This window comes from Electrophorus electricus, chromosome 10 (genome assembly GCF_013358815.1).
Source record: "Electrophorus electricus isolate fEleEle1 chromosome 10, fEleEle1.pri, whole genome shotgun sequence".
Taxonomy (NCBI): domain Eukaryota; kingdom Metazoa; phylum Chordata; class Actinopteri; order Gymnotiformes; family Gymnotidae; genus Electrophorus; species Electrophorus electricus.
In genome coordinates this window covers 12,121,180-12,145,314 of record NC_049544.1, presented here as the reverse complement: position 1 = coordinate 12,145,314, position 24,135 = coordinate 12,121,180, and the positions used below count along the sequence as shown (strand labels likewise).

At 43.3% G+C, this 24,135-nt stretch overlaps 1 protein-coding gene across 2 annotated transcripts in view; it reads right to left on the bottom strand.

Annotated features, from left to right (window-relative positions):
* rbms3 (RNA binding motif, single stranded interacting protein) overlaps positions 1-20,728 on the bottom strand; it is a 92,977-nt gene extending 72,249 nt beyond the window's left edge. Inside the window, exons 1-2 of one of the 2 annotated variants that reach the window (XM_035530472.1) lie at positions 20,119-20,728; positions 64-221 (exon numbers count right to left, since the gene is read on the bottom strand). In XM_035530472.1, the coding sequence (XP_035386365.1) occupies positions 64-221; positions 20,119-20,193 (233 nt within the window). In that variant the 5' untranslated portion in view covers positions 20,194-20,728. The remainder of the gene's footprint in view (positions 1-63; positions 222-20,118) is intronic. The other variant, XM_035530473.1, reaches the window with a different exon arrangement.
* Between the last annotated feature and the right edge of the window lie 3,407 nt (positions 20,729-24,135).

Below are 24,135 nucleotides of genomic sequence, written 5' to 3'. Positions count from 1 at the left end.
GAGAGAGAGAGAGAGAGAGAGAGAGAGAGAGAAGCAGGGACAGGCAGAGAGGCTGAGACTCACGGTTGACAGAGTTTGATGAGGTCCTGGTCTGTAGTGCCAGGTGGGAGGCCCCGGATGTAGAGGTTGGTTTTGCTGAGCTGCTCCGCTGCACTGTGGCTGCTGCTGTTGGTGCTGGGGCTGGGCGGAGCCATGGGAGGTGGGGGTGGGGCATATGACTGCTGTTAGACAGGAGTGGTGCAGAGAGAAAGTAAACGTCAGTTAGTAGGAACTGTACAAATGCAATACAACATAAAAGCAACAGAAAGTTTCTGAGAATCTGCATGTACCGCATGTATCTTAAACATGCCTTAAGTATAAGTTTATTGGTCCTATAATTTAAACACAGAGAGCTTAAGAACACTACCTAAGCCAGGCAACCACAATGATCTATGCAATCATTGCTACATGTTGCAAAGACCTGATGGTGTATCCAAAAGGTACTTGCAGGTTTCATTTGCATGCATGCAGACACTATGTGCAAAAGGCCTGGGCAAAGTGGAGTAATTAGGACGGTGTAGTGATTAACTGCTGGCCTCCCTGCCCAGCACATTACTTGTCTCGCAGCTTTTAAACAGCTGTGCTAAGCACAATGGTACAATCATAAAAATAGCACAACGGTGTCTTATGTTATTTTATGCTGGTCTGAAAATATGGTGGAGCTTAGACTTTGAGTATTGTGAGGGTGACACTGTCCTCACACATCGTGTAAGAGCGGAGCTGGTCATGACTCTTTGTTTGAAAACCACAAAACAGGCCCTTGCAATGAGTTTAGGCACAATCCTGCATGGAGTTTTCAAAACACGCAAGATCACGCACATGCCAGTGTGCTGCAACACTGCACATGATCAATTCTGCACACCCATAAAGATAGACATGGATAACTCTAAGATTGCTCTTAGAAGGTACCGCTAAGATAGACATGGATAACTCTAAGATTGCTCCTAGAAGGTACCGCTAAGATAGACATGGATAACTCTAAGATTGCTCTTAGAAGGTACCGCTAAGATAGACATGGATGTAGTCTCTCTCACTCTACCCCTCTTACTCACATGGTTGAATGCTTCACGAGTCAGTTTTGACGATGTTACACTGGCAGGGTGCGTACTGTGAGAGTTAGTAACAACTTTACGAGTGTGTGTACCGGGCAAGTGAGTGTGTGTGCATTATTCACTGAGATACAGTAGAAATAAAACAGAAACTGTGACTTCTATATATACATCCACCAATTCAGTTCAGTAGTAGATACCTTATAGCATATAAGATCCTGGTAGATCCCTATATGGAAGCTAACATTTTGGCATCCAAAAAGAAATGTATTTCTTGAATAAGGAATTAAAGTGAAATATATGTTCTTTCACATTATGTTATTTAGCAAAAATAAACCGTTAATGTTGAATGGGCTTCAATGAGGAATCCTTAATTTTAGAAAATCAGCTTTAGTTTGATTGCTACATTCTGTCTAGCTAGTATGCATCTCCTGTAGAGGCCTTAATGTAGGTTTTGTGTGTGTGTGTGTGTGTGTGTGTGTGTGTGTGTGTGTGTGTGTGTGTGTGTGTGTGTGTGTGTGTGTGTGCGTGTGTGGTATAGTCTCTGTCTCTCTGATAATCATTGGCTGTCACAGCGCTGCACATTGGCAAGTCTGGCCTGATATTAATCTATTACCTGTACTTCCCCACAGCCTACAATTACCACAGCTCAAGACAGGGAAGACCGGCTCACTGTGCATCAGCTGTATTCACACACCACACTGCCTCAGGCTGGGGCCATGAATGAAAGCATTGAGTTCTCATGAATATTGTGCACGCACATACACACACACACACACACACACACATACACACACACACACACACACAGTTCTACACTTGAGGGGAAACATAATACAGACCAGACACACAGAAGGAAACTCAGATAAGATCTGAAAAATGCAAAAAAAAAAAAAAAATTGGCATATCTATTCTTAAGAGGATATATGTAGAGCCCATTTACATATGTGCATGCACTCATAAGAGGATATTCACATATGCTCTCACACAGCCACAAACACCCATACAGCCCTGTGTATTTCTCAGGTGTGGAAAAGGCATAGGGAATTTAGAAATACCACACCCCTGGAACTATAGACACAGAAATGATTGACATGCCAGTGATCACTGAGTGCATACACTCACACACACACACACACACACACACACACACACGTCAGACTTATCAGACTCAGACGACCTCATTTTATACAGCAGGCCAGGGCAGGATGGAGAGAAGGAGTGAAAGAGAGCAAAAGAGCACCTGATCAAAGAGCTCGCCTCAGAAACCTCTTTCAGCCAATTTGTGCAGCTGTCAGGGGCCTGGCGATGGAGCATCGGCGTGTATAATATGTGGGGAGGCGTGAAAGGAAAGCCTTAGAAACGTCAAAAGTGCTCATTGCTCCCGCAGCACATAGGCCAGGATTAGCAATGGGCAGGATGGTTGTATACTACTCATACAATGAGTTGACACAGGGCTCTAACTCTCTCTCTCTCTCTCACACACACACACACACACACACACACACACACACACACACACACACACACACACACACACACACATACAGAGAGAAACATACTGTACACTGACAAAGTGTATGTGAAGCAATTTGTGTGCGCACACTGTAAATAAATCTTTCATTCTTCGTGTTGCATAGCCTCAGCAAAGCTGTTTGACTAGAGTCCCTCCCAGCTGGGAGAAGGCAACGCAAGAAGTGCTGACACCAGAACTACAGGGACGGGCTGCCATGCCTTCAGATCGCAAAGGAAAAACGGGCTTGAGCGTAAGTTGCAATTACAGAGAGTATTACCCGCATTTACATCTCACTTCCCCAGACTGCATTCATGATTCCTCGGAAATGATACCATTCCTCCCTTTGAGACACATGTCCTATCCTACCCAGGCCTACTAAATCTGTCTATTATACCCATTAAGGCCTCCGTCTCCCTAGTCTGGCTTTCCTGTTCTCTCAACTAGGCTACTATAAACACTCCCCTCATCTCCTCTACCCCCCTGTCCTCTGAGGATAAATCTTCCCCTCCTTTTCTCCCTCCTTCTGACCCTCCTCACACTGACCCTCTCGGTAGCCCTGGCTGGGTCGTCGCCCTGTGCCCGGCTCTGTTCGTGCGCGCACACACACATTATCTCCTCCACGCACACTCAGATAGCCCTCATTTCCCTAAAGAATTCCCCAGTCACCAAACAATTAGTACTTCCTGGAGAGCACTCTGAAATGGGTTTCAAATGGCCTCCTCTCTACCGGTTAGGGGGAGAGAGAGAGAGAGAGAGAGAGAGAGAGAGAGAATGACCTCTGTAAGGGCAATATTTCCCTGCTGACTAGTATGTGGAGTGAGTTAACCCTAGTCTTAGTCAAATTTGACCATTCACAAGGTGTGGCGGTGTGGGTGCATATATGCCAAATAGATTCTTGCATAATAGATGCATATTAGATCACATGAAATGACCCTGAAATGGCACAGATTTTTTTCAAACCATGCTGGAGAATTAATTTGTGGAGAAATTCTTCATCTTGTTAGCAATTTAGCATGCAGTTCTAGTAGTCTCACACACACACACACACACACACACACACACACACACTGCGTCTTTCCTGAGTTCAGTGATCAACAGTGCACACTGCAGACTGTTGGAGACAGTGGGGACAAAGGCTACTCTGGTTCTACTGGCTGCACTCTACCCCATGTCTTCCTGGGATTGGGGAAGGAATGCTGGCTATTTTGGGATAAGGGCTGAGATCCCTTCCTTCCGGACAGCAGAGGCCTGGAGGCTAAGGAAATCCCAAAGACCAGCCTGCACAGAATACACATCTCACATATACTCAGCACATATATTCAGCCCATATAAACGTACGTCACACGTCTGACCCAAAGATCCATTACTGCTCACATTAGCCCATTACCCTCTGTCTAATGGCTGTGTGGTGGGGGAAGCAGGACTACTGGAGGTGGCCATTAAGGCCTACAGTCAATAATCTCCAGCATTACAGTCCACATCTTTGAACAGATCCTGTAAATACAGGCCTTCATCTATCAGTAAAGAAGAATCGCAGAGCAGAGTGTGATAAATTTGACAAACATGCCCAATGTCCTTGTCCGCTACAGGGTTCCGACTTTGAAAAGGAACAAGTGAATAAAGAAATCATTGGAAATGGATCACCAGGATGATGGTGGGTAATGCATGAGCATTTTTCACCAGGCTTCTGGTTCTTGCTCTTTTGGGCAGTGCTAACTGGCTTCAAGATCCTTTTCTGTGATGGAGTGCATGAACTACATTACCAATTAGGACTGGTAGGGTGGTATTATCGCAGCGTGGGCAGCTCTTCTGTACAGAATCCCGTTGGGGTTGAACAGGCTTTCGAGTATGGGAGGAAGCCTGACAGAAGAGGCTGCCTCCCTCCCAAGCCTTTCACTTTTTGACCTTTAGAAGGAGTTACACAGTGCAGTAGACCGCACACACCGAGCAAGCACCTGAGAAGAAGTCTACACGCCTCCACCCCCCCCCCCCCGCCAATCTCTCGCTCTCTCACTCTTTCAATCTCACGCTCTCTCTCAGCAGGAATGCAGGGACAAACAGACTGGCTTTAATTTAGGAGGAGCACACAGCTCCAGAGTCTTACAGCACACTCCAGCTCGTTAGCATCAGGCCCACGCTCCTTTAATATCATAAACAAGTTACACAAACATTCACCCAGACAGGACTAACAACATCCTCCACTCTGGCCTCTCTCACGACACTAAAGAAGAGAGAGGAAAAGATAGATAGATAGAGAGAGAGAGAGAGAGAGAGAGAGAGAGAGAGAGAGAGAGAGAGAGAGACTATGTGTTTGTCTAGCATGGATTCACACTGTCTGCTACCAAACTCATCCCACCTAAACAATAAATGACAATCTGTGCCTCATTCCATACTGACTCATTCACGTCTGTGATTTCACAACGACTATACTGGAGGATTATTCACCAGAGGTGTTGGATTCCTCAAGTATTCCCAAAGCATGAATAATCAATGGGTCCATGTCATTATAAATATACATACATATGCAAATTTCACTTAAACGTTTTCAATATGTAAGACCAACTCCTTTGTTGCTGAGGTCATGGTTTAACTTGGCTGGAATATGGGCTGCAGAAAGTGTGCATATTTAAGCTCTTTTAAAGCTGTAATATAGATTTATAAGTCACTTCCTACAAAATCTGCAAGAAATTAAAACTATTAAAAGGACAGGGCCAAATGCAGAAGTTTTTAAAAGGAACATTAAAATATCTCAATATTTCAATATCATTTCCTTTCCAAATCCCCACCCCCACAGAGACAGGCATCTCATATTCAAATGTGAGGAAACAATCAGCGTTTTTCTCATTTGCATATGAACAGGAGATGGGAAGTTCACAAATCCACAGCAGTGTATTTGAATATGAGAATGACTTCTTCCTGTATTGTTATGAGAAACAGTTCAGTAGCGTTCGCCTCCCTCTGTCCTCTCTGGTACCAATCTTCCGGCTGAAATTAACATCAGAATAAGAAGCTTCCTCAGACCACAGCACAGAGTCCTCATGGGCACCAGCACTCCATAGACCACTGTTGCCCTGGCAACAAAGAGTAGGACAAGGAAGGGCCTTATCAATCAATTATGTCTCTACCAGGGACATTGACCTACAGGGTTATGATTCCTCCATAGTTTATCAAATTCATTATAGCCTTGGCCAGTGAGCTACTGCTTTAAAAGAATTCTATCCTTTGCAAGGAGATTTTACCAATATGTCTGAACTGGCATGCATTGCTTGTAAAATACATTGTTTGTAATACATACTGGTAAATTTAAAAAAGCACCAGTTAAAATGTGATGTAGGGACTCAACATGAACTTTCAAGCACACTCTTTTTCAGTGAGATCTTCCAGTATCAGTCAAGATAAGAGTTAATGATGCTTAACAAATAATCTTTTTTTCCATTTATATAAATATAATTTTTTCTTTTATTATTGTTTAGACCAAAGAAACTTTATTCCAGCTTTTTTTAAATTACTCCTTGAGGCTTGCTGCTACTGCCAGCTTTTCAAGATTGTAATACAGACAGTCCAAACAGCGTATGCCTGCAGCCAGTTCAAGCCTGAGCAAATCTTGTAAAACAACACACAACAGGTGAGATTCGATTGTCTTCAAAGTCTTAAAAATGAAAAGTTTCTGAATTATAGATTTGTTGACACTGGCATTTAAGACACATTAAGCGGTGGCTAGTTATCTTTCAGAAACATATGTAGTCTGAGACCCTTTGGAGTGGTCTACTGTTAACTGCAATCTGAATAAAACTTGCACACAATCCAGCACAATGTATTTATTTGTACCTCTAAACTGAATCTCCTTACAGCACACACAAATGCACGGTCAGTGAAGTGTCGCGCTCACACACATCGCGTGTACTTGTCCTGCTCACTGCATTGAGTCATCTGCTTTCCAGTCCATTAGTCACACTCCATCAAACACTGGTATATAATGTCATTCAAAGTGTGTGTGTGGTTACCAGTTCTGATCTTTATGGCAAGGCTCAGCTACAGTGGTAAACAAGACCGTGCCCTCAACACAGACATAGGCGTTTCAGAATCACCTCTATCAGAGGGTGGTAGCATGGTGACAGAAGAAAACGCGGCTTAACTTGATCCTGGTACTGATATGGTCAAAAATAATCAGTACATGCATATTGCATTCAAGTCACCGAACCCCCCAGCAGATACCAGGTCTTCAGCAGGAGTTTTCATCACTCTAGTAAATCCATTTTCTGCCACTATTTAAAGCATAACAAGCACATTAGATGAACTCTTCTCATGGCTAGAATGAATTGGGTACTGATTGATTTAATGGCTATATTGAATTACCCCGAAAGGTTAGAAGTTTGTATTTTTCCTCACCTTCCTATTTTATTTTATGGAGGATGAAAAAGAAGAACTGAAGACAAAGAAATAAGGTCATATTTTTTACTCCTGAAACTGGACACACTAAACAGCATTGTTTTATACAATGCTTTACAGCTTTTATTCATATGAGAATATGAAGCCATTGTGTTGTTATGGAACATGCATTCAGCGCACTGGTGAGAGTGACAGCATCATGAGCAATTCCTTGCTGGTAGCAGTGTGAATTTATATGCATCCAAGCCATTTAGCGCATGGCATTAGTAAAGCAGACCCTGATGTCTAAGGGTTTATGTTGCCTGGACAGTCCTCATGCTGTATTCAATTCAGGTGGATTGTCCACCCACTCAGTGTAATTATCTCCTGAGATATTTGTGTTCCTGGACACAATGTTATCATTCAGACAAACAATCAGGGTTGGAGCTTTACTTTAATGCAACCACAGCTTGTCTTTTTTAAATGGAGATGAGGAGTGGGAGAAGAAAAAAAAACTAAATTATTTTTGCATAATAACAGCTATGCAACACACACACACACACACACACACACACACACACACACACACACACACACACACACACACACACATATATATATATAGGCAGTTCTGAGTAACAGCACCCTCCCACTCTCTCTCTTACTGTCAGAATGCCAATTACTGTACAGGCAGGTAACATCCGCTTGAGCCAGGCTTCAGTCCACTGAGCCCATTATGAGTTAGACACAGCATGATAGGCCTGTTTAGGGGGACACTGCACTGCAACAATGCTGCGCTGCTTGAGAACACACACACACACACACACACACTCTCACGCGCACACACACACACACACACACACACACACACACACACACACACACGCATATGTATATACACAATCTCTCACACACACATACATGCACATATGTGCATACACACACTCTCTCACATACACATATGTACATACACTTTCTCTCTTTCTCTCTCTCTCTCTCTCTCTCTCTCTCTCTCTCTCTCTCTCTCTCTCTCTCTCACACACACACACACACACACACACACACACACACACACAAAACCCCTCTCACACACAAGAATTAACCAGGAATTGTTCTTACAAGAGGATATTATATTTGCTGTTTTATATTGGTATGTATTTAGTGTTATAGGATATGCAGGTATTTAGTCAATGGCAATCAAAATACCCTGAAGCCATGCATGAGCTCAGTGAATAGTGGATGCTAATTGTGGGACCCCCTATAGCTGATTTGCAAAGCATTCATACATTGTGCATACATTTTATTTCTATCTTATATACATGCACTGATAGCCATTTATAGCAGGGGATGAGAAATGGACAAGGAAATGTGTGGCTTATTGGGAGATTTAATACAGAGAGAGATAGAGAAGCACATGACAGTGATACAAAGAAAGAAAGAGTGATACAGGATCTAGGAAAGGACTTCCTGTTGTTAATAATTGATCCTCTAAAAACAGTGTGTGGTTTTAATTGGTGGTAAGAGGTAATCTTGGCACATACATTTTCTTTCTTCAGACAGATTCCAGGAAACAGTCCTCAATGGGTTGAGGGTGCAGCCCCACCACCCTCCACCAAGCACCCAGCCCTCTCTTCCAAAGGTACAAGAGCCAGAAAGCATCTGAAATCGAAACCTACCTGGAACCATTCACACACAGCAGATCCGGTGCCCACACTGAGAATTAATGTTTCGCCACTCCCAGCAATATTCAGCTATATTTCACATCCATATTGCGCATATACTTTGAACCTTTGCTGATTGTGTTGTACTCATTTTTTCTCAGTTGTATTCATATTATCACTTTTTGTTAAAAAAGACATAAATATTATATTTAGATACATTTATATTATTAATGTTCCTTTATTTGAGGCGCCTCAGTCTTATCCCACTAATCTAATAGCCAAGCAATGCATGCAAAAAACAATACACTTGGGACAAAGACCAGGTCTCATCTGGACAAGATAACATCTGTGAATAGGATTTTGCATTTGTAAAAAAAAAAAAAAAAAAAAAAAAAAGAATTAAAGAGGCTTTGAAGATTCTCTACCCTAATAAGCTAAGACCCACTCTGAGAACTAGCAGAGCAGCCTCAGGTTCATCTGCTCCCAGCTCCCAAAAGCAGTTCTGCTTGCAGTGTCATGCCTCTTTCAATCCCAGAACAAAAAGATAAAAAAGTCCCGACCTTTTTGCAAAGATCAGTTTGATATAGGCTCACCAGAGGCAAGCTAAGAAGTGAATCCATTTATTCTGCAAAATCAAAACAAAAGGCCCACTTCTTTAAAGACTGACACATGTTCCGTATACTATGCTTGTATGTTTGTGTGGTTATGTCCATTAGAATTTAAAGATATGTCAGTGCCACGTCGGTGTCCTTGCCTCTGAGTGTTTGTTGCTTTTCATCTCTCTCCACCGGGGCTTTGCACTGTTAGTCGTGGTAATCTGCAGATCTGGATGTGCCTGCCCTCCTGCATTATGCAAGCCCAGTTCAGCATGTGGGGCTTTAGCTGGAAGGATGGAAGGAAGCAGACAGCCTGTGGCCTCTCCTTTGAGGAAGCGGCCTTAACTCCAATTCTCCCTCTGCCACCCTCTCCACCATTCATGCAGCACCCTATAAAATATGAAGCAGGGACTTTCACCTTTAGTTTAAGATGCACATGCGATGCCCCCTCTAAATGTACTCTCCCTAACTCTCCCTGATCTACTGTCTCTCTCTCTCTCTCTCTCTTTCTCTCTCTCTTTCTCTCTCTCTCTCTCTCTATCTATCTATCTGTCTATCTCTCTCTCTATCTGTCTATCTTTCTTTTTATCTTGCTGCATCTGAACCTTGTACTGCATTGGTGACATTTTTGGCCTCCCGCACAGTGTGCTTGTCTGACCCAGATCCTTCCTCCTCTCAGGCTTTGAGAGCCAGAGATGAGCACCCTGTATTGTACGATTAAGCCTGCTATGCTTGTATAATGTGCTCTGAAGGGGTCCTTGTCAAATAAAAGATGTTCAAGTGCAGAACAAAAGAGGCAACCAAGACCACTGACACCAACCTGCTAAAGATCACTATGTTTAAATGCAGCATTTGGTTTGGAGATTATGCAGGAATAATCGCTTCCATTTACCAGTGCTACAGGTAACGTAATCGATTCACATAAAAGGAAAAAGGCCATCAGCTTGATTTATAGGACTGTTTGGAACCAGACGCCTCAGTTCATGTGTGAAATAATCCAGAGAACGGCTCAGGTTAGGCCTGTTTTAAGTCATATAAACATAAATAAATAAATATTCTTAGCTCAGATGTTGGATGATAATGAGGTAACTCATATTATCAGTTACTGAATAGAACTTTTTCCTCACTAAGGGTAGTTTATTTTATTTATTCAGTGAATGAAAGTGGCACCCTCATTTAATGTGTAATTTCACTGCCACAGTAGCAGTGGTTTTATTGGATTAGAATAGCCTAAATTTATTCCCCTGACAAGTAAGACTCACAACTACAAACTGAAAATGGCTTTATTTGTTGTGAAGATGTTTGCCTTAAAAGGATTTTAAAATAGGCTAACTGAATTTCAATGGGAAGGCATTAATTGCTTTACTAGTTTAAAAAATGTTAAACAAAGACAAAAATGAAAGGATGAATGGCAGGTATTGGTTCAGCTCATTAATTGCATAGGAACATAGGCACAACGGAAAAATTAGGATGGTTTGGTGTCAGAGCAGGTAATGTGCACCTAAAAGGACAATTGATAACATTTAGAAGAAAGGACTAATTAATGTCAAAATAGAATTTTCAATTTAGTAGAATCGGAGCATGTGCATAATATTACCTGGTCTAGCTAATCTACAGATTACTACAGTCATCTTTACTTCATATATCTTGTCCAATTCTCTACCATCAATGAAGTTTTTTGTCTTCAGTGGTCATCAATGACTTTTTAAAAAGCAAATATCAGTTCTAGGGATCCGATCAGGCTCTCTGCCACTATTGGATTGCATTAGTACCTTTTTGGCTGGAATTGCTAGGTAGTTCTGTTCTAGTGAGTATGAATGGGTAAAGCAAGCTCTTTGCACGCTATGGAGACAATTCCGGAGGAAAGGAACAGAGGGCATGGAGTGACCGGGTCCTATACACACTCTTACTATTTGAGTATGTGTGTGTGTGTTTGTGCTCTGAGATTCTGATAGGTACAATAGGAAGACTGGGCAGTGCTGACTTTGGGAATTATTTGGAGTGTGTTTGTAGTCTAATTAGGACTGAGCAGTTAAACCTAAGACCTTTGCTGACCTGTGGTTCTACTCCGCCAGCTGGGACTTTCAAGGTCAAATCTAGCTATACACACATACAAACCCCAAGAGCCCATTTATGAATTTCAATATGAGCCCTAATTGGCTCATATGGACTTCATGTCCACCACAAAGTAATGAGTGAGGTCATTAGTATGCAGTTCATGTGCACAGCAGTAAAACGCATATATACACACATTCATGTGGTGGTGTTATCTCCCAAAAGCTTAAATGAGAGAGCTCCATGGCCCTGAGAACACCACACCCCCATTAAACAGTAGAGCAGCATACATGCGTGTGATGAGTCTGTATATGCCCTTCCACTCGTTTTGAAGTGTCTGATGGACTTGATGGAACATGAGATACAGCGGCGTGGAGCACAGACACACACTGCAGAAAGCGGGGGAAGTAGGAAGCAAAGGCACACAAAAAGTTGAACATCCTCTCCAAACCTGCTTCCTTTCTCTCGCTGCCACACAGAGATGAAAGGGCTTCGCTTTTACAAAGGCAGAAAAAGGAGGCTTTTTTGTGCATACCACTACTTTGGCCAACTAAATGCATTTCATCTCAGCCGCATAATGAGGCAATGGCAATCTGTGAGGAGTCTGACCAGCACTGAGAATGAACATGAAGTGGAAGAAGGAGATGGAACTAGTGAACCCACATTCACATGCTGGTGCCTGGAGGACCGCTGCAGCCTGACAGCATGCACAGACTGGGCACATACAGAGTGGGCATATAGAGTGGGGCATACATAGAGTGGGCATATAGAGTGGGGCATACATAGAGTGGGCATATGTAGAGGGGCTATACATAGAGTGGGCATATGTAGAGGGGCTATACATAGAGTGGGCATATGTAGAGGGGCTATACATAGAGTGGGCATATAGAGTGGGGCATACATAGAGTGGGCATATGTAGAGGGGCTATACATAGAGTGGGCATATGTAGAGGGGCTATACATAGAGTGGGCATATAGAGTGGGGCATACATAGAGTGGGCATATAGAGTGGGGCATACATAGAGTGGGCATATAGAGTGGGGCATACATAGAGTGGGCATATGTAGAGGGGCTATACATAGAGTGGGCATATGTAGAGGGGCTATACATAGAGTGGGCATATAGAGTGGGGCATACATAGAGTGGGCATATAGAGTGGGGCATACATAGAGTGGGCATATGTAGAGGGGCTATACATAGAGTGGGCATATGTAGAGGGGCTATACATAGAGTGGGCATATAGAGTGGGGCATACATAGAGTGGGCATATAGAGTGGGGCATACATAGAGTGGGCATATGTAGAGGGGCTATACATAGAGTGGGCATACATAGAGCAGGCATATTCAGAGTGGGCATACATAGAGCAGGCATATTCAGAGTGGGCATACATAGAGCAGGCATATTCAGAGTGGGCATACAAAGAGCAGGTATATGCAGAATGGGCATACATAGAGTGGGCATATATAGAGCAGACATACGTACACTCTGCATTCATAAAGCAGGCATACATAGAGTGGGCATACACAGAGTGAGCATATAGAGTGGGGCATACATAGAGTGGGCATATGTAGAGGGGCTATACATAGAGCAGGCATATTCAGAGTGGGCATACAAAGAGCAGGTATATGCAGAATGGGCATACATAGAGTGGGCATATATAGAGCAGACATACGTACACTCTGCATTCATAAAGCAGGCATACATAGAGTGGGCATACACAGAGTGAGCATACATAGAACGGGCATATAGAGTTGGTATATATAACAGCAGTAATGCATATATATTTTGTTTATTTTCAGGTTTATTTACAAAGAATGGGCATACAAATAATGACGGGGTTGGCAAGAGGGTTGCATGCCAGTCATACACGGAGTTAACACATGACACACACACTCACACACACACACACACACAGATACAGGGTGACCTGGGTAGTGCAGGGTGAGTGTGTGAGGGCACACGGGGGAACTTAGTCATTCATAAAACCTGTGAGCTTAATAAAACATGCAGGGCTACTCCCTAGCACATTAGCATGGTGCCTCCTCCAGTAACTCACATGAGTCTTGTGGTGGTTGTGCTGTATGTGTGCCTGTATAAGAGCTGTGTATGTGAATGAGAGAGCAAATGAGATATCTAAAGTGAGAGGAGAGAGACCAAGAGGATTCTGTCCTTGCACCATATACAATGTGCCTGCTGTATATGTGTATGTTGTATACACATTCCCCGCCCCCACTCCAGTGCAAACTGCAAACTGGTGCCAGACTTGGACAGAAAGGAATCAAAAAAGCTCATTTAGATTATGCTCACTACTGAGAGAATGTGAGAGAGAAAGGGCTTGCAGTCAAGGCCAGTGTTGTGTGACAGAGAGGCTGGCTAATAAGTCTAGCCTCCTACCTCCAACAGCAACAGAATGAAGTGAAGTAAACCAAGGGGAAAGACAACTGCTGTCTTGGCCACCATAATTAACAAGAACTGTTTACTGGATAGACCCCCACCACCTGCTTCCACAAGAATTCATCTAGAAAAAGAGAACAATCTTAACTAATATTGTGCTGATAGAACAGTTCCGTGTCTTGTTCACAATGAGTGGTAACTACAAGTGGGGGAGACAGCACCCTTTTGAGCATCATTAGCCACCGTCTTTGTGGCCTTGGGCCTTGGGATGTGTTTGGACAGGTCTTTGAGTGCCCGCCACACAAATTATCCCAAATAAAAGCATGTGGGCTGTGCAAATTAATTCAACCAGATCGCAACAAAAGCGCTGTTTACATAAGCTAATCCCAGGCAGCCCGCTAGCATTTGGGCTAGTTCCAGCAGCCTCCGCCCGTTCACGGATATCTGTAGTCATTAATCAGCCATGCAAGGAGCACTTGGAAAACCGTGAATACTTTATCTAAGCGTGAAAGTAATGTGAATGACCAGTTCTTTCAGATGCCATCTCCACTGTCTTTAGAGGGTGGAAATGAAGACTTGAAGCATAGGGTCTCTTAAGAAAACGTTCTTTCCGAATGCAATGTTTGGCACCTGCACTCAACACCCCCTCTCCCCGCCCCCCACCCCCCCGAGCCTCCGTTGCATCCAGGCATGGAGAATTGGACGTGGTTATAGCAGGTTAAGAGCACAGTGGCTCTATCCGATTAGAGCAACCTCTCCCATGGCCCTAGCTGCAGAAAAGGTGCGCATAAATTGGAGGAGTCGGGGAGGGAGGGTGGACAGTGAAATCCCTCAGGAGTGCGCGCACTCAAGGATTTATGATGCTTTACTTCGCCTGCTCCGTCCTTGGCTTTGACTGTGGTGTTTTCCAAGGGAAAAGGGTTCCAGTGTGTCTCCTAATTAAAACGCAGGGAAAAGGAGGGAAAGTGCGACAGGCGAGAATAAAAAGCTCCACGCTGGGATCTATTCGATGGGTGCCATGCCATGGGCATCCAGCCTCCCTGCCAACCCCCTCTCCTTCATGCGTCCTCCTGGCACTTCAGGAGTGTTAGATATGCTTATGTTTATGCCTGCATGTGACATGTTTATTACAGATTGCTAAATATTTCTAATCAATTGCAAGTGGACGCTGGTCTGGGATACCTTTGAAGCTGAAACTAATTCTAATATTTGTAGCATGACAGCTTTACTTCTGCCAGTTACTCATACATTGATACGCATACTCACTCCCACACACACTCACCCACCCACACACATGCACACAGTATGTGGCCTGTTTATCTTATGTGTCCAGAGGAATTAACCACAAACACTCACCCAATACTCACACTTTCACACAGTGTCTTTCTGATGTCCAACATAAATCTTAATTTGCCACCCATTTTATTAGAAACACCCACTTTGCACCTATATTCTCTTGCCTCTTTATTACACCTATCTTACATGTGTTTTTATAAATATATAGTTCCAGACAGCAAGCACAATTCGTCATCCATTCTGGTCACTTTCTGACCACAGGACCACTGCTGTACACATATTATTCTAGCGCACAATGTGCAATGGCAAAAGATGAGATGTAGAATCTAACTGTACACCTACGACGTTTCTGAAGTAGTGTTTCTAATAAAGTGTTGCTGCTAGGAAAGTGGCAGGTGTGTGTGTTCAAAGCTGGAGATATCACTAAGCCACTGAGCAGAAATCTTTTCCTTGGATATCCCAGCCGCTTGTTGCTGGGTGAGCACGCAGGTCCATGGCTGCAGGATGTGCAGGCCCAGAGGGAGAGGCTGTGAGCCGCGGCTGTGTGCTCCTCATCTCTGAGTGGCTGTAGCTGCTTCCTGTGTCTCTGCCATTTATCCCTGCTGCGCAGGCTTTGTCAAGCACTTACTCAAAGAGCCTAAAAGCAAGCTGTGTGTAAAATCAAGAGCCAGGCCCTTTAAGGCCCTGAGAGAATCCATCAGGCCCTGGTTGTTATAAAGTGGTCCTTTATTAAAAATGCAGCAGGTCGTCCATTACTCTAGGAGCTGTGCTCCAGATCACACAAACCAATGGTCTGTGCAGGCTCCTTAGTTTAGGGCCAGTCAGAGAGATGGCCAATCATCTCAGGCAAGAAAGGAACCCACTATATGCAAAATGGAAAACCAAGAAAATGTGTCCAGCGGAAATGAGTCCAACTGATAGACAGTGAAGGCTGCAAATGAGTGGTTTATTGTTTTGTTTTGGTTTTTTTTTCTCCCTAAAACAAAGACAGCATAAACCAGCAAACATCCTTCTATAGGCGTATGCTTGGCTAGTATTTTCCTGTTTTCTGAGTCAGCCCCACCCCTCTGAACAGATGGCTGAAGAGAATGCCCAAGACACAGTGGGAGATGGAGATGGAGGTGGAGAGAGAGTGTGAGAGGGAGCGAGAGAGAGAGAAACAGAGAGCGACAGACAGAAAGAGGGATAAGGAAATGAGAGAGAAACAGAGACACAGACAGATGGACTACAGTGTGTGAAACAAAAAACAAAAGGTGAAATATTCTTATAGTCTCTTACAGTACTAGTTTTCTGTTTTGCATAGAAAAATACAGTGAACGACATACTGGCTAATAAAGTGGAACAGATAAGGTATTCTGCACAGACTCATAACTAGAACACTGTGTGACAGTCACCAATCCTCCACCAAGAAAATGGATTTGCATAATTCATGATTATTCATTTTTCTCTGCTGTTACTGATGCTCGACATTAAAGACAAGGTTCAAAGCAGACCAAACATTTCAAAGGAAGTAGAACAGGAATGAATGACAGTGAAACAGAAAGAGGAAGAGGGAAACATTACTTTGCTGCACATTATATAAGATCCCCCCCCCCCATAAAAGTAATTCAAATTGTTCATACTCATTGTTAAGTTATGCTTAATCATCGTCCTTGTTGTGTGTCAGTAATTAACAATTAATGCTAAAAATAACTGCTAATACAATCAGTTACTGCATCACTAACACCTGCTACAACAGAGACATTTTAAACTGTATAAGCATATAGTGAACCATGCAGTTTTAAAGCCATTAACTTGTGCCCTGTGTCACTTGCATTATGTTTGTCCTGTGTACTGTACCTTTGTAGCAGTGGAGTAGTCGAATCATTTGTACAAGTCTACAGAAATTAGTCAATACGAGTTTTAGTTGAACTTTGGTCTTACAGTGCTTGAGAGTAGCATGCATTTGATCTGAGTGTGAAGCATGTGTAGGTGTATGCAACACAGATACCAAAGCATCTCTACAGACCTCAAACCCTGGAATGGCTGGTTACAAGCACAAAAACAAAGGAAGCACTTTACTGCACAAACAGAGAACCAACCCGCTAGACGCACTTACATGTATAATTTACACACAAACACACACACACCCACGCACAGCACACATGTTAACTTTGTGTGTCTGTGTGATATGCCTCTGGCTAATTACGCCTCTGCTGAAAATTCTCTTTCACTCACACTTTTTTTTTTTTTAAAGGACGCTGTTGGCTAGCACAGGTTGAGAAATACTAGTCAGTGCAGACAATGTCAACAGTATCCATCTGACCACTGTGCCAAGAAACAACCACAATTTATTGCACCAAAATATCTAAAGTAATGTGCATAAAAGTGAGACTGTCCATGTAATGATGATTTCGATTACATAGATGATCATTAGTGGCTTGTAACCTAATTTGTTTTAATAGGTATAATTATTGAGTTAATAGTAGTTTACTGAGAGAAGGAAGTGAAAGCTGTGTCTCAAGGTTTACATCACCTTCTATAAAGGTAAAAAATATGCATGAATGTTGTAATTAACCACTTGCAGAGCAAACAGCATATTGCTATGCAATAATCCAAAGTGACATTGTGAGCAGAAGAAACCTAATGAGCCTCATATGCAATGCATTCCTTACACTGTGGGAATGTTGCTGACATGCTGGGTGTCATCCCAGTGCGGGCCAGTTAGCGTGCACTCACGCAGAGAGGAAAGATTCAAAGGCACTACTGGATGTTATTTCTGTTGCACAAAAACTGACCTCGGAGCAAAAATGCATACACAAACAAACACACACACACACACACACACATACACACACACACACACACACACACACACACACACACACACACACACACACACACATACACACACACACACACACTCTACAGTCTTCATGTTGCTGATTGAATGGTTGAAGGGGCCCCACAGCCTTCTGTTGACACAATACCAGGGGGGAATTACTTCCCTTTAAATCTATTTCATATCCCACTGGTCTATGACGGCTGTCATGGATACCTCTCTTTGCATGTGCCGTGCATGAGTACATTCATACACACACACACACACACACACACACACACACACACACACACACACACACACACTTAGCTATCCATCCATCCATGCCCTGTTAAGGTCTCTGTGTAAGGGGCTGAGCAATCTGATACTGTACTTATGTAGGCAGGGTTTACAGGCCCACCGTGTTCACTAGAAAGTAGCTGAGCAAACACTGGATGGAATATGATACCTCAATTCAAATATTGTCATTTAGACTCAGTATGTACCAGCTTGATAAAAGTAATTCCTAATAAAGACTAATACTCAGAGTCAGATGCTCTTTGTTTACACCCCGATATGCTATCATAAATTCCACTGGTTGAAGCTGCATTCTGGCTAATTACTTGGGAGCCACCCAGTTAACAGAGACACAGACAGGGGAAAGAGAAAAGGAAGGGGGAGAGAGTGAAGGAGGGAGAGAGAGATAGAGAGAGGGAAGGAGAAAGAGAAAGAGTGAGAGGGAAGGAGGAAAGGAGCAAGAGAGAGAGAGAGAGAGAGAGAGAGAGATTGAGAGAGGGGGGAGCACAGTGATTGTGTGTCAGCTGCTTCTCTTCCCCCACATGATTGATTTCCCCTGGAGGAATGCCTCCTTTCTGAGAGCATGCCGGAATCAAGATTAATAAGAGGCCATTTACATCTCCAGGCTCTCAAATACACACAGGCTCACACTCTCACACACACAAAAACACACGTACAGTCATGCACACTAACATGGGGCCCTCATCCTTCACAGACGAAGGCAAATATCTGAAACCTGAAACACAGCACTGTTCCATGCCAAAAGCATTCCCTTTTTCCTCCAATAATCAACAATCATTCCCAGACCACACTATTCTACCCAACTGAAGCCAACACTTGGCTCTAATGAGGCAAGCGGAAACTAATTCCCCCATAATAAAAGCTTGGATATGCTGCTTTATTGTTGCAGTAGTGTTGTAGTTTAAATGAATTAATTCAGGTGTTTCTTTATTATTATTATTATTATTATTGGTGGTGGCAGTGGTGGTGTTTTATTTTTATGTTAAAAAAGAAAGACAAGCGAATGACTCCAGGGACACGGCTTCCTGTGGAGAGGTTCTGGGATATTCATTACAGAACGAAAGAAGGTGAGATCTAATTTGACTCGACCTTGAAGGTAGCATGAAGCAATAAATAACGGACCTACTAAAAAATAACAGACCTACAAGAAAAAATGAACCTACGAAAAAATAACAGTTCTACTAAAAGAATAATGGACCTCAGAGAAAAAAGCTAAACGTGCAGGGTCACCACTGAGATGATGTTTGGCTTAGGATGAGATAGTCGAAAGCATGGAGGTAACCAGAAGCTGGAACAAGTTCTTCAGCTCCCAGCTTCGTTATTTCAATTAGGAAATAATGACTTCTCGAGATATCAGGAACAGAAGCCAGCTAGGGATTCGCCTGTGCAGTTTTTCGTTCAGTCATTTATCTTTGTGAAATGTATCCACCCTCATATTGGAGAAAGGCATCTCATCCTTGCTTGTTCACGCCCTTGGCCTGCAGCCTTCCTCTCAGTCAAAGCAATGCACTCTTTCCAACTCTCACTTAATGACCAATCTGACACAGGTGGCAACTTTTCTGGGGAGGAAGAGGATATAAAGACAAGGGTGAAGCACACGGGCAGGTAGGGATCACCGGCACACTGTCGCGATCAATGCACTAATCAATTTTCCACTTCAGAGAGATGTAGCTCTTCAAGAGATGGATGTTATTATTCAAGTCCTCCATCAGAGCCCAGGCTGCTGATGGGACAGAATCTCGCAATTGCGTATGTGAGTGTGTGAATGTGTCCACGAGTCGATGTGTGCATGAGACAATTAGGCATGTTATCCCCCCACTCGCTTGCCGTACTCTGGACCAGCAATAAAATAAAGCACTGACAAGCCTCAAACATCAGGTATTATGTGTCAGACATCTGGCACCATAGTGAGGAAAGATAAAAAAAGAATGAGAGACAGAAGGAGAGAGACACAGAGAGAGAAATATACATATATATATAGAGAGAGAACCTGAGAATCCAAAAGCCAGAGAACCAGCACAGTACCTTGGTCTGGAGATAGTGAGGGTAATAGTAGGTGTACTGGGGGTACATTGGTTGTTGTTCCAAGCGTTTGCCCATGTAGCTGGAATCCCTCTGGCCGTGGCAGGATACGGAGACTCCCGTGCTGGGTGCAAAACTCCAAACGCCTCGGCTTCCCGGGCCAGGGGCCGGATCCGCCCGTGCAGAAGCAGGGAAAGGAGGGCGGCGGGAGAGAGAAAAAGAGTGATGGGGAGTGCCACGGGACCTCTGGCTGTCCTTCTGTCTGTCACTGTGTGGGAGTTGCACTCCTCAGCATGGGAGACGCGCTCTCCTCTCACACTGCCCGCAAAGGAGGGGGTGGAGGGGTGACAGAGGAAGAGATGGAGGGAGAGCAGAGAGGTGAGGATGGGATAAGCTATTAGTAAGAGAGACGTTTGTGCAGAGAAGGAGAAGTAAAAGAGGAGAAAAGAGCAGAGAGGCAAAGGCGAACGGGTGGTAGAGGGGGTCACTGGCAGCAATCACTTCTCCGAAAAGCTTGCTGCCAGATTCCTGCTTATGCCTCTGACTTTGTCTCCCTCTCCGGCTCTCTTTTCCTCTCCCTCTTGCTCTTTGTGGTGTCTGTACAGTGTCAGGTCCTTTGGGAGGCTGTCAGATATCCCAGGCACACACTCCGCACCGTGCGCTCTCCTCTGGCCGACGCACAAAGAAGCAGGCGGCGTAGGTGCACCGCTGAGATAGATGGATTGGAAGTGCACACAGTCACAGACACCAAACCCTCCACACCAGCGAGGACTCCGACTTCGACTGCGGTGTGGAACAGCGCAAAACTCCTCCCGGCACAGCGGGGAAAATCCAGCACTATCCAAATGCCAGACAGTCACGCAGACGCCACACACGCGCCACTCCGTCTTTCCGTGTGCACCTGATGTCTCCTCTTCCCACAGCCTCCACGTCTTTCCTGCTCGCCTGCGCGAGTGTGAATATGCGAGTGTGAGTGTGTGTGGCTGTGTGTAAGTGTGGGTGCGAGTGTGTGAGTGTGAGTGTGTATGTGTTCGCGTGCTGCCGGCTGCTCCACACTGTGGCAGAGAGTTAAGGGCTTGGCTCGACAGCGCCGCTACCCTCCTCCTACTTGGCCCGGGGGGGCGGGACTAGAGGCAGGATGCAGCACTCCCTGACTGGGGGAGTGTCTTAGACAGCCTCTCGCTTTCTGTCTCCTCAGATGTGTCGCCGCCCTCTGCGAGGTCTGCTCTCTGCAGGCAGGAGGAGCCTGGGGAAGGGGGAGGAGAGCGAGGACAGTGCGGTGAGGAGCCGATGCCCCCTACTGGTGACTTGCAGATTGCACATAGCCTTGTCCTTTGGAAAAACACACCATTTGCCCTTTTGACTACTTTTAAGCCCCTATAGCACTTTTGCATAATTGCCTTCTGAAAATTGCAAGGGAAAGATTATATTTTCTTTCTGTCATCTAGCATTTGTTTGCTTTTACATTGTAGTTGTGACTAACACTGTGACATAGTTACACTTTGGCATCCATGCATATTACAGCAGAGAAAGCACTCAACTCTGTCACTCTGTCTCAACTTTGGACTCAGAGTCCAAAGCAATCACTGTATAAATCTTTGGTTTGCTGTTCTTTTTTAAAAAACATTAATATTGTTAGTGGTATCAATATTGCTAATTGCAGATATTTCCATTATTTAATGAAATGGAGCAATGTGTATAATGAAGCATATTTTTTACAAATGTCTGCTTCTTGCATTAATTTTCTTTCCCTACCTTTTACTAATGATGCATAAAAAATTCTTGTGAGATTAAAAGTTCCTTGCAATAAAATGGGTATGTGCAAATATTTGAATTTTGTATGATATCACTGTATAAAACATTAAATATGATGCCATGGCCTTGCTTCACAGCCCCACAATTTTTAGCATCACTGTGCACCATGGTGAATCAGTGCGATCTCTCATTTTTAAATAATTAATTCCAGATATTTCAAAGCACTTTTGACAATTTAATTGCTTTTCAGTTGTGTATTCCCAGTTATGTATTCCTAACCACTAAATCAAGAGAATGAGTAAATCATCCTTTTATTAGAATTCAAGACAGGTTTTGAATCAAGCTTTCCAATAGTTTTCCAATATGTAAACTCAAAGTTAAATTGTAAAAATGTTTTAAAATTGTATTAATATCAGCAGTGAAGCTGAGTATTAATATTTTTACCTTATGTGTTAACTAGCTGATCAATGATTTACAGTTGGAATTGAACTCACAATGAAAGGGGAGCCTTTTCAATGAAAGAAGCTTTGTTGTTTTTGCGGATTCTGCACTCTGTTCCTTCTGCTTTCACTATAACCTGTCAATAATGTAGCCTTGAGATAATTCGGGGGAATGTAGTCATTGCTATTCTAGAGACCTGTGACTATAGCAGTTAACAATATTTGATATCCCTTCAAAGATTTCTGTAACAACCCATTGGTCTGGTGAGTGGTAAATACTACTCGAGTAATACAGATATCTTAGGTATCTAATTCCAATATATGAGCCTCACAAACAGGCATTCCGGTGAAATATATGGCAGGAATCTTTTTTTTATCATGGAAATCTTAGTGAATTATGGGGAAAAGGCATAGTAAGCAGCTTTTCTTTTTTTTTAGCTGTTTATTGTAAAGCTGTTTATTATAATTCACCACATCTCAGAATCTTTCTTATTAGCACACTTCAATGTTTGATGATAACAAGCTCAAGGTCCTTGAGGAAGAAGGGTCAAAGCCTATTACATAAGCACCTTACACTCAAGGAATATCAGTTAGAGCCACCAGTCAGACACTAGGTTAGTATTACATCTACACAGGGGGTAGTATTCTTAGTGATCAGTGGTCACAGATAGCATATTATGCTCTTAATTCTGCTTTTGCCAGTTATATTAGGGTGGCTCCAGAATAAAATAATAATCACATAGAGGCATTAACCATTTTCACAATCCTAAAATCCTATTCACATAAGACTGGAAAAGCATGCTTTATATGCATGAAGTCAGTGTGTTAGGGGAACATATAGCTTTAGAGTGTGAGGGGTGTATGAGCGCAACTCCCTCATCACTATGTCTGAAATGCTCAGGCACTTAGGGTGGGAGAGGAAGGAGAAGGGGGAGAAAAGGGCAGGCAGAGAGAGAGAGACAGAGAAAGAGAGAGAGAGAGAGAGAGAGAGAGAGAGAGAGAGAGAGAGAGAGAGAGAGAAAGAGAGAGAGAGAGAGAGAGAGAGAGAGAGAGAGAGAGAGAGAAAGAGAGAGAGAGAGAGAGAGAGAGACAGAGAGAGAGAGAGAGAGACAGAGAGAGAGAGAGAGAGAGAAAGAGAGAGAGAGACAGAGAGAGAGAGAGAGAGAGAGAGAAAGAGAGAGAGAGAGAGAGAGAAAGAGAGAGAGAGAGAGAGAGAGACAGAGAGAGAGAGAGAGACAGAGAGAGAGAGAGAGAGAGAGACAGAGAGAGAGAGAGAGAGAGAGAGAGAGAAAGAGAGACAGAGAGAGAGAGAGAGAGAGAGAGAGAGAGAGAAAGAGAGAAAGAGAGAGAGAGAGAGAGAAAGAGAGAGAGAGAGAGAGAGAGAGAGGGAGAGAGAGAGAGAGAGAGAGGGAGAGAGAGAGAGAGAGAGAGAGTGGGAGAGAGAGAGAGAGAGAAAGAGATTGTGAAGGGGGTCCAAACAAGCATGGCATGCCAGTGCCAGCACTTCGAAAATGATGATAAAACTCTGCCAGACAGATTACAGTTAGATAAGCACCACAAAAATCCCTTCTAGAGGCTAGACATTCTATATTTTCTAAGATGAATGTATCTATGCCAATCATTTTAATACCGTCTATGTAGTCAAATTGGAATAATTATCTGTAATTATATAATATGGAAACTAAATAAAGAAAGATTATCTGGCGCAAAGTCATATTGAATCTGAATTATGAGTTTTATGCAACAGCATACATTATGCTCTACTTATTTGTAGGCTATATTTACATTATCTGTGAAATTGAAAGCCATCTCCTCTGTCTTTATG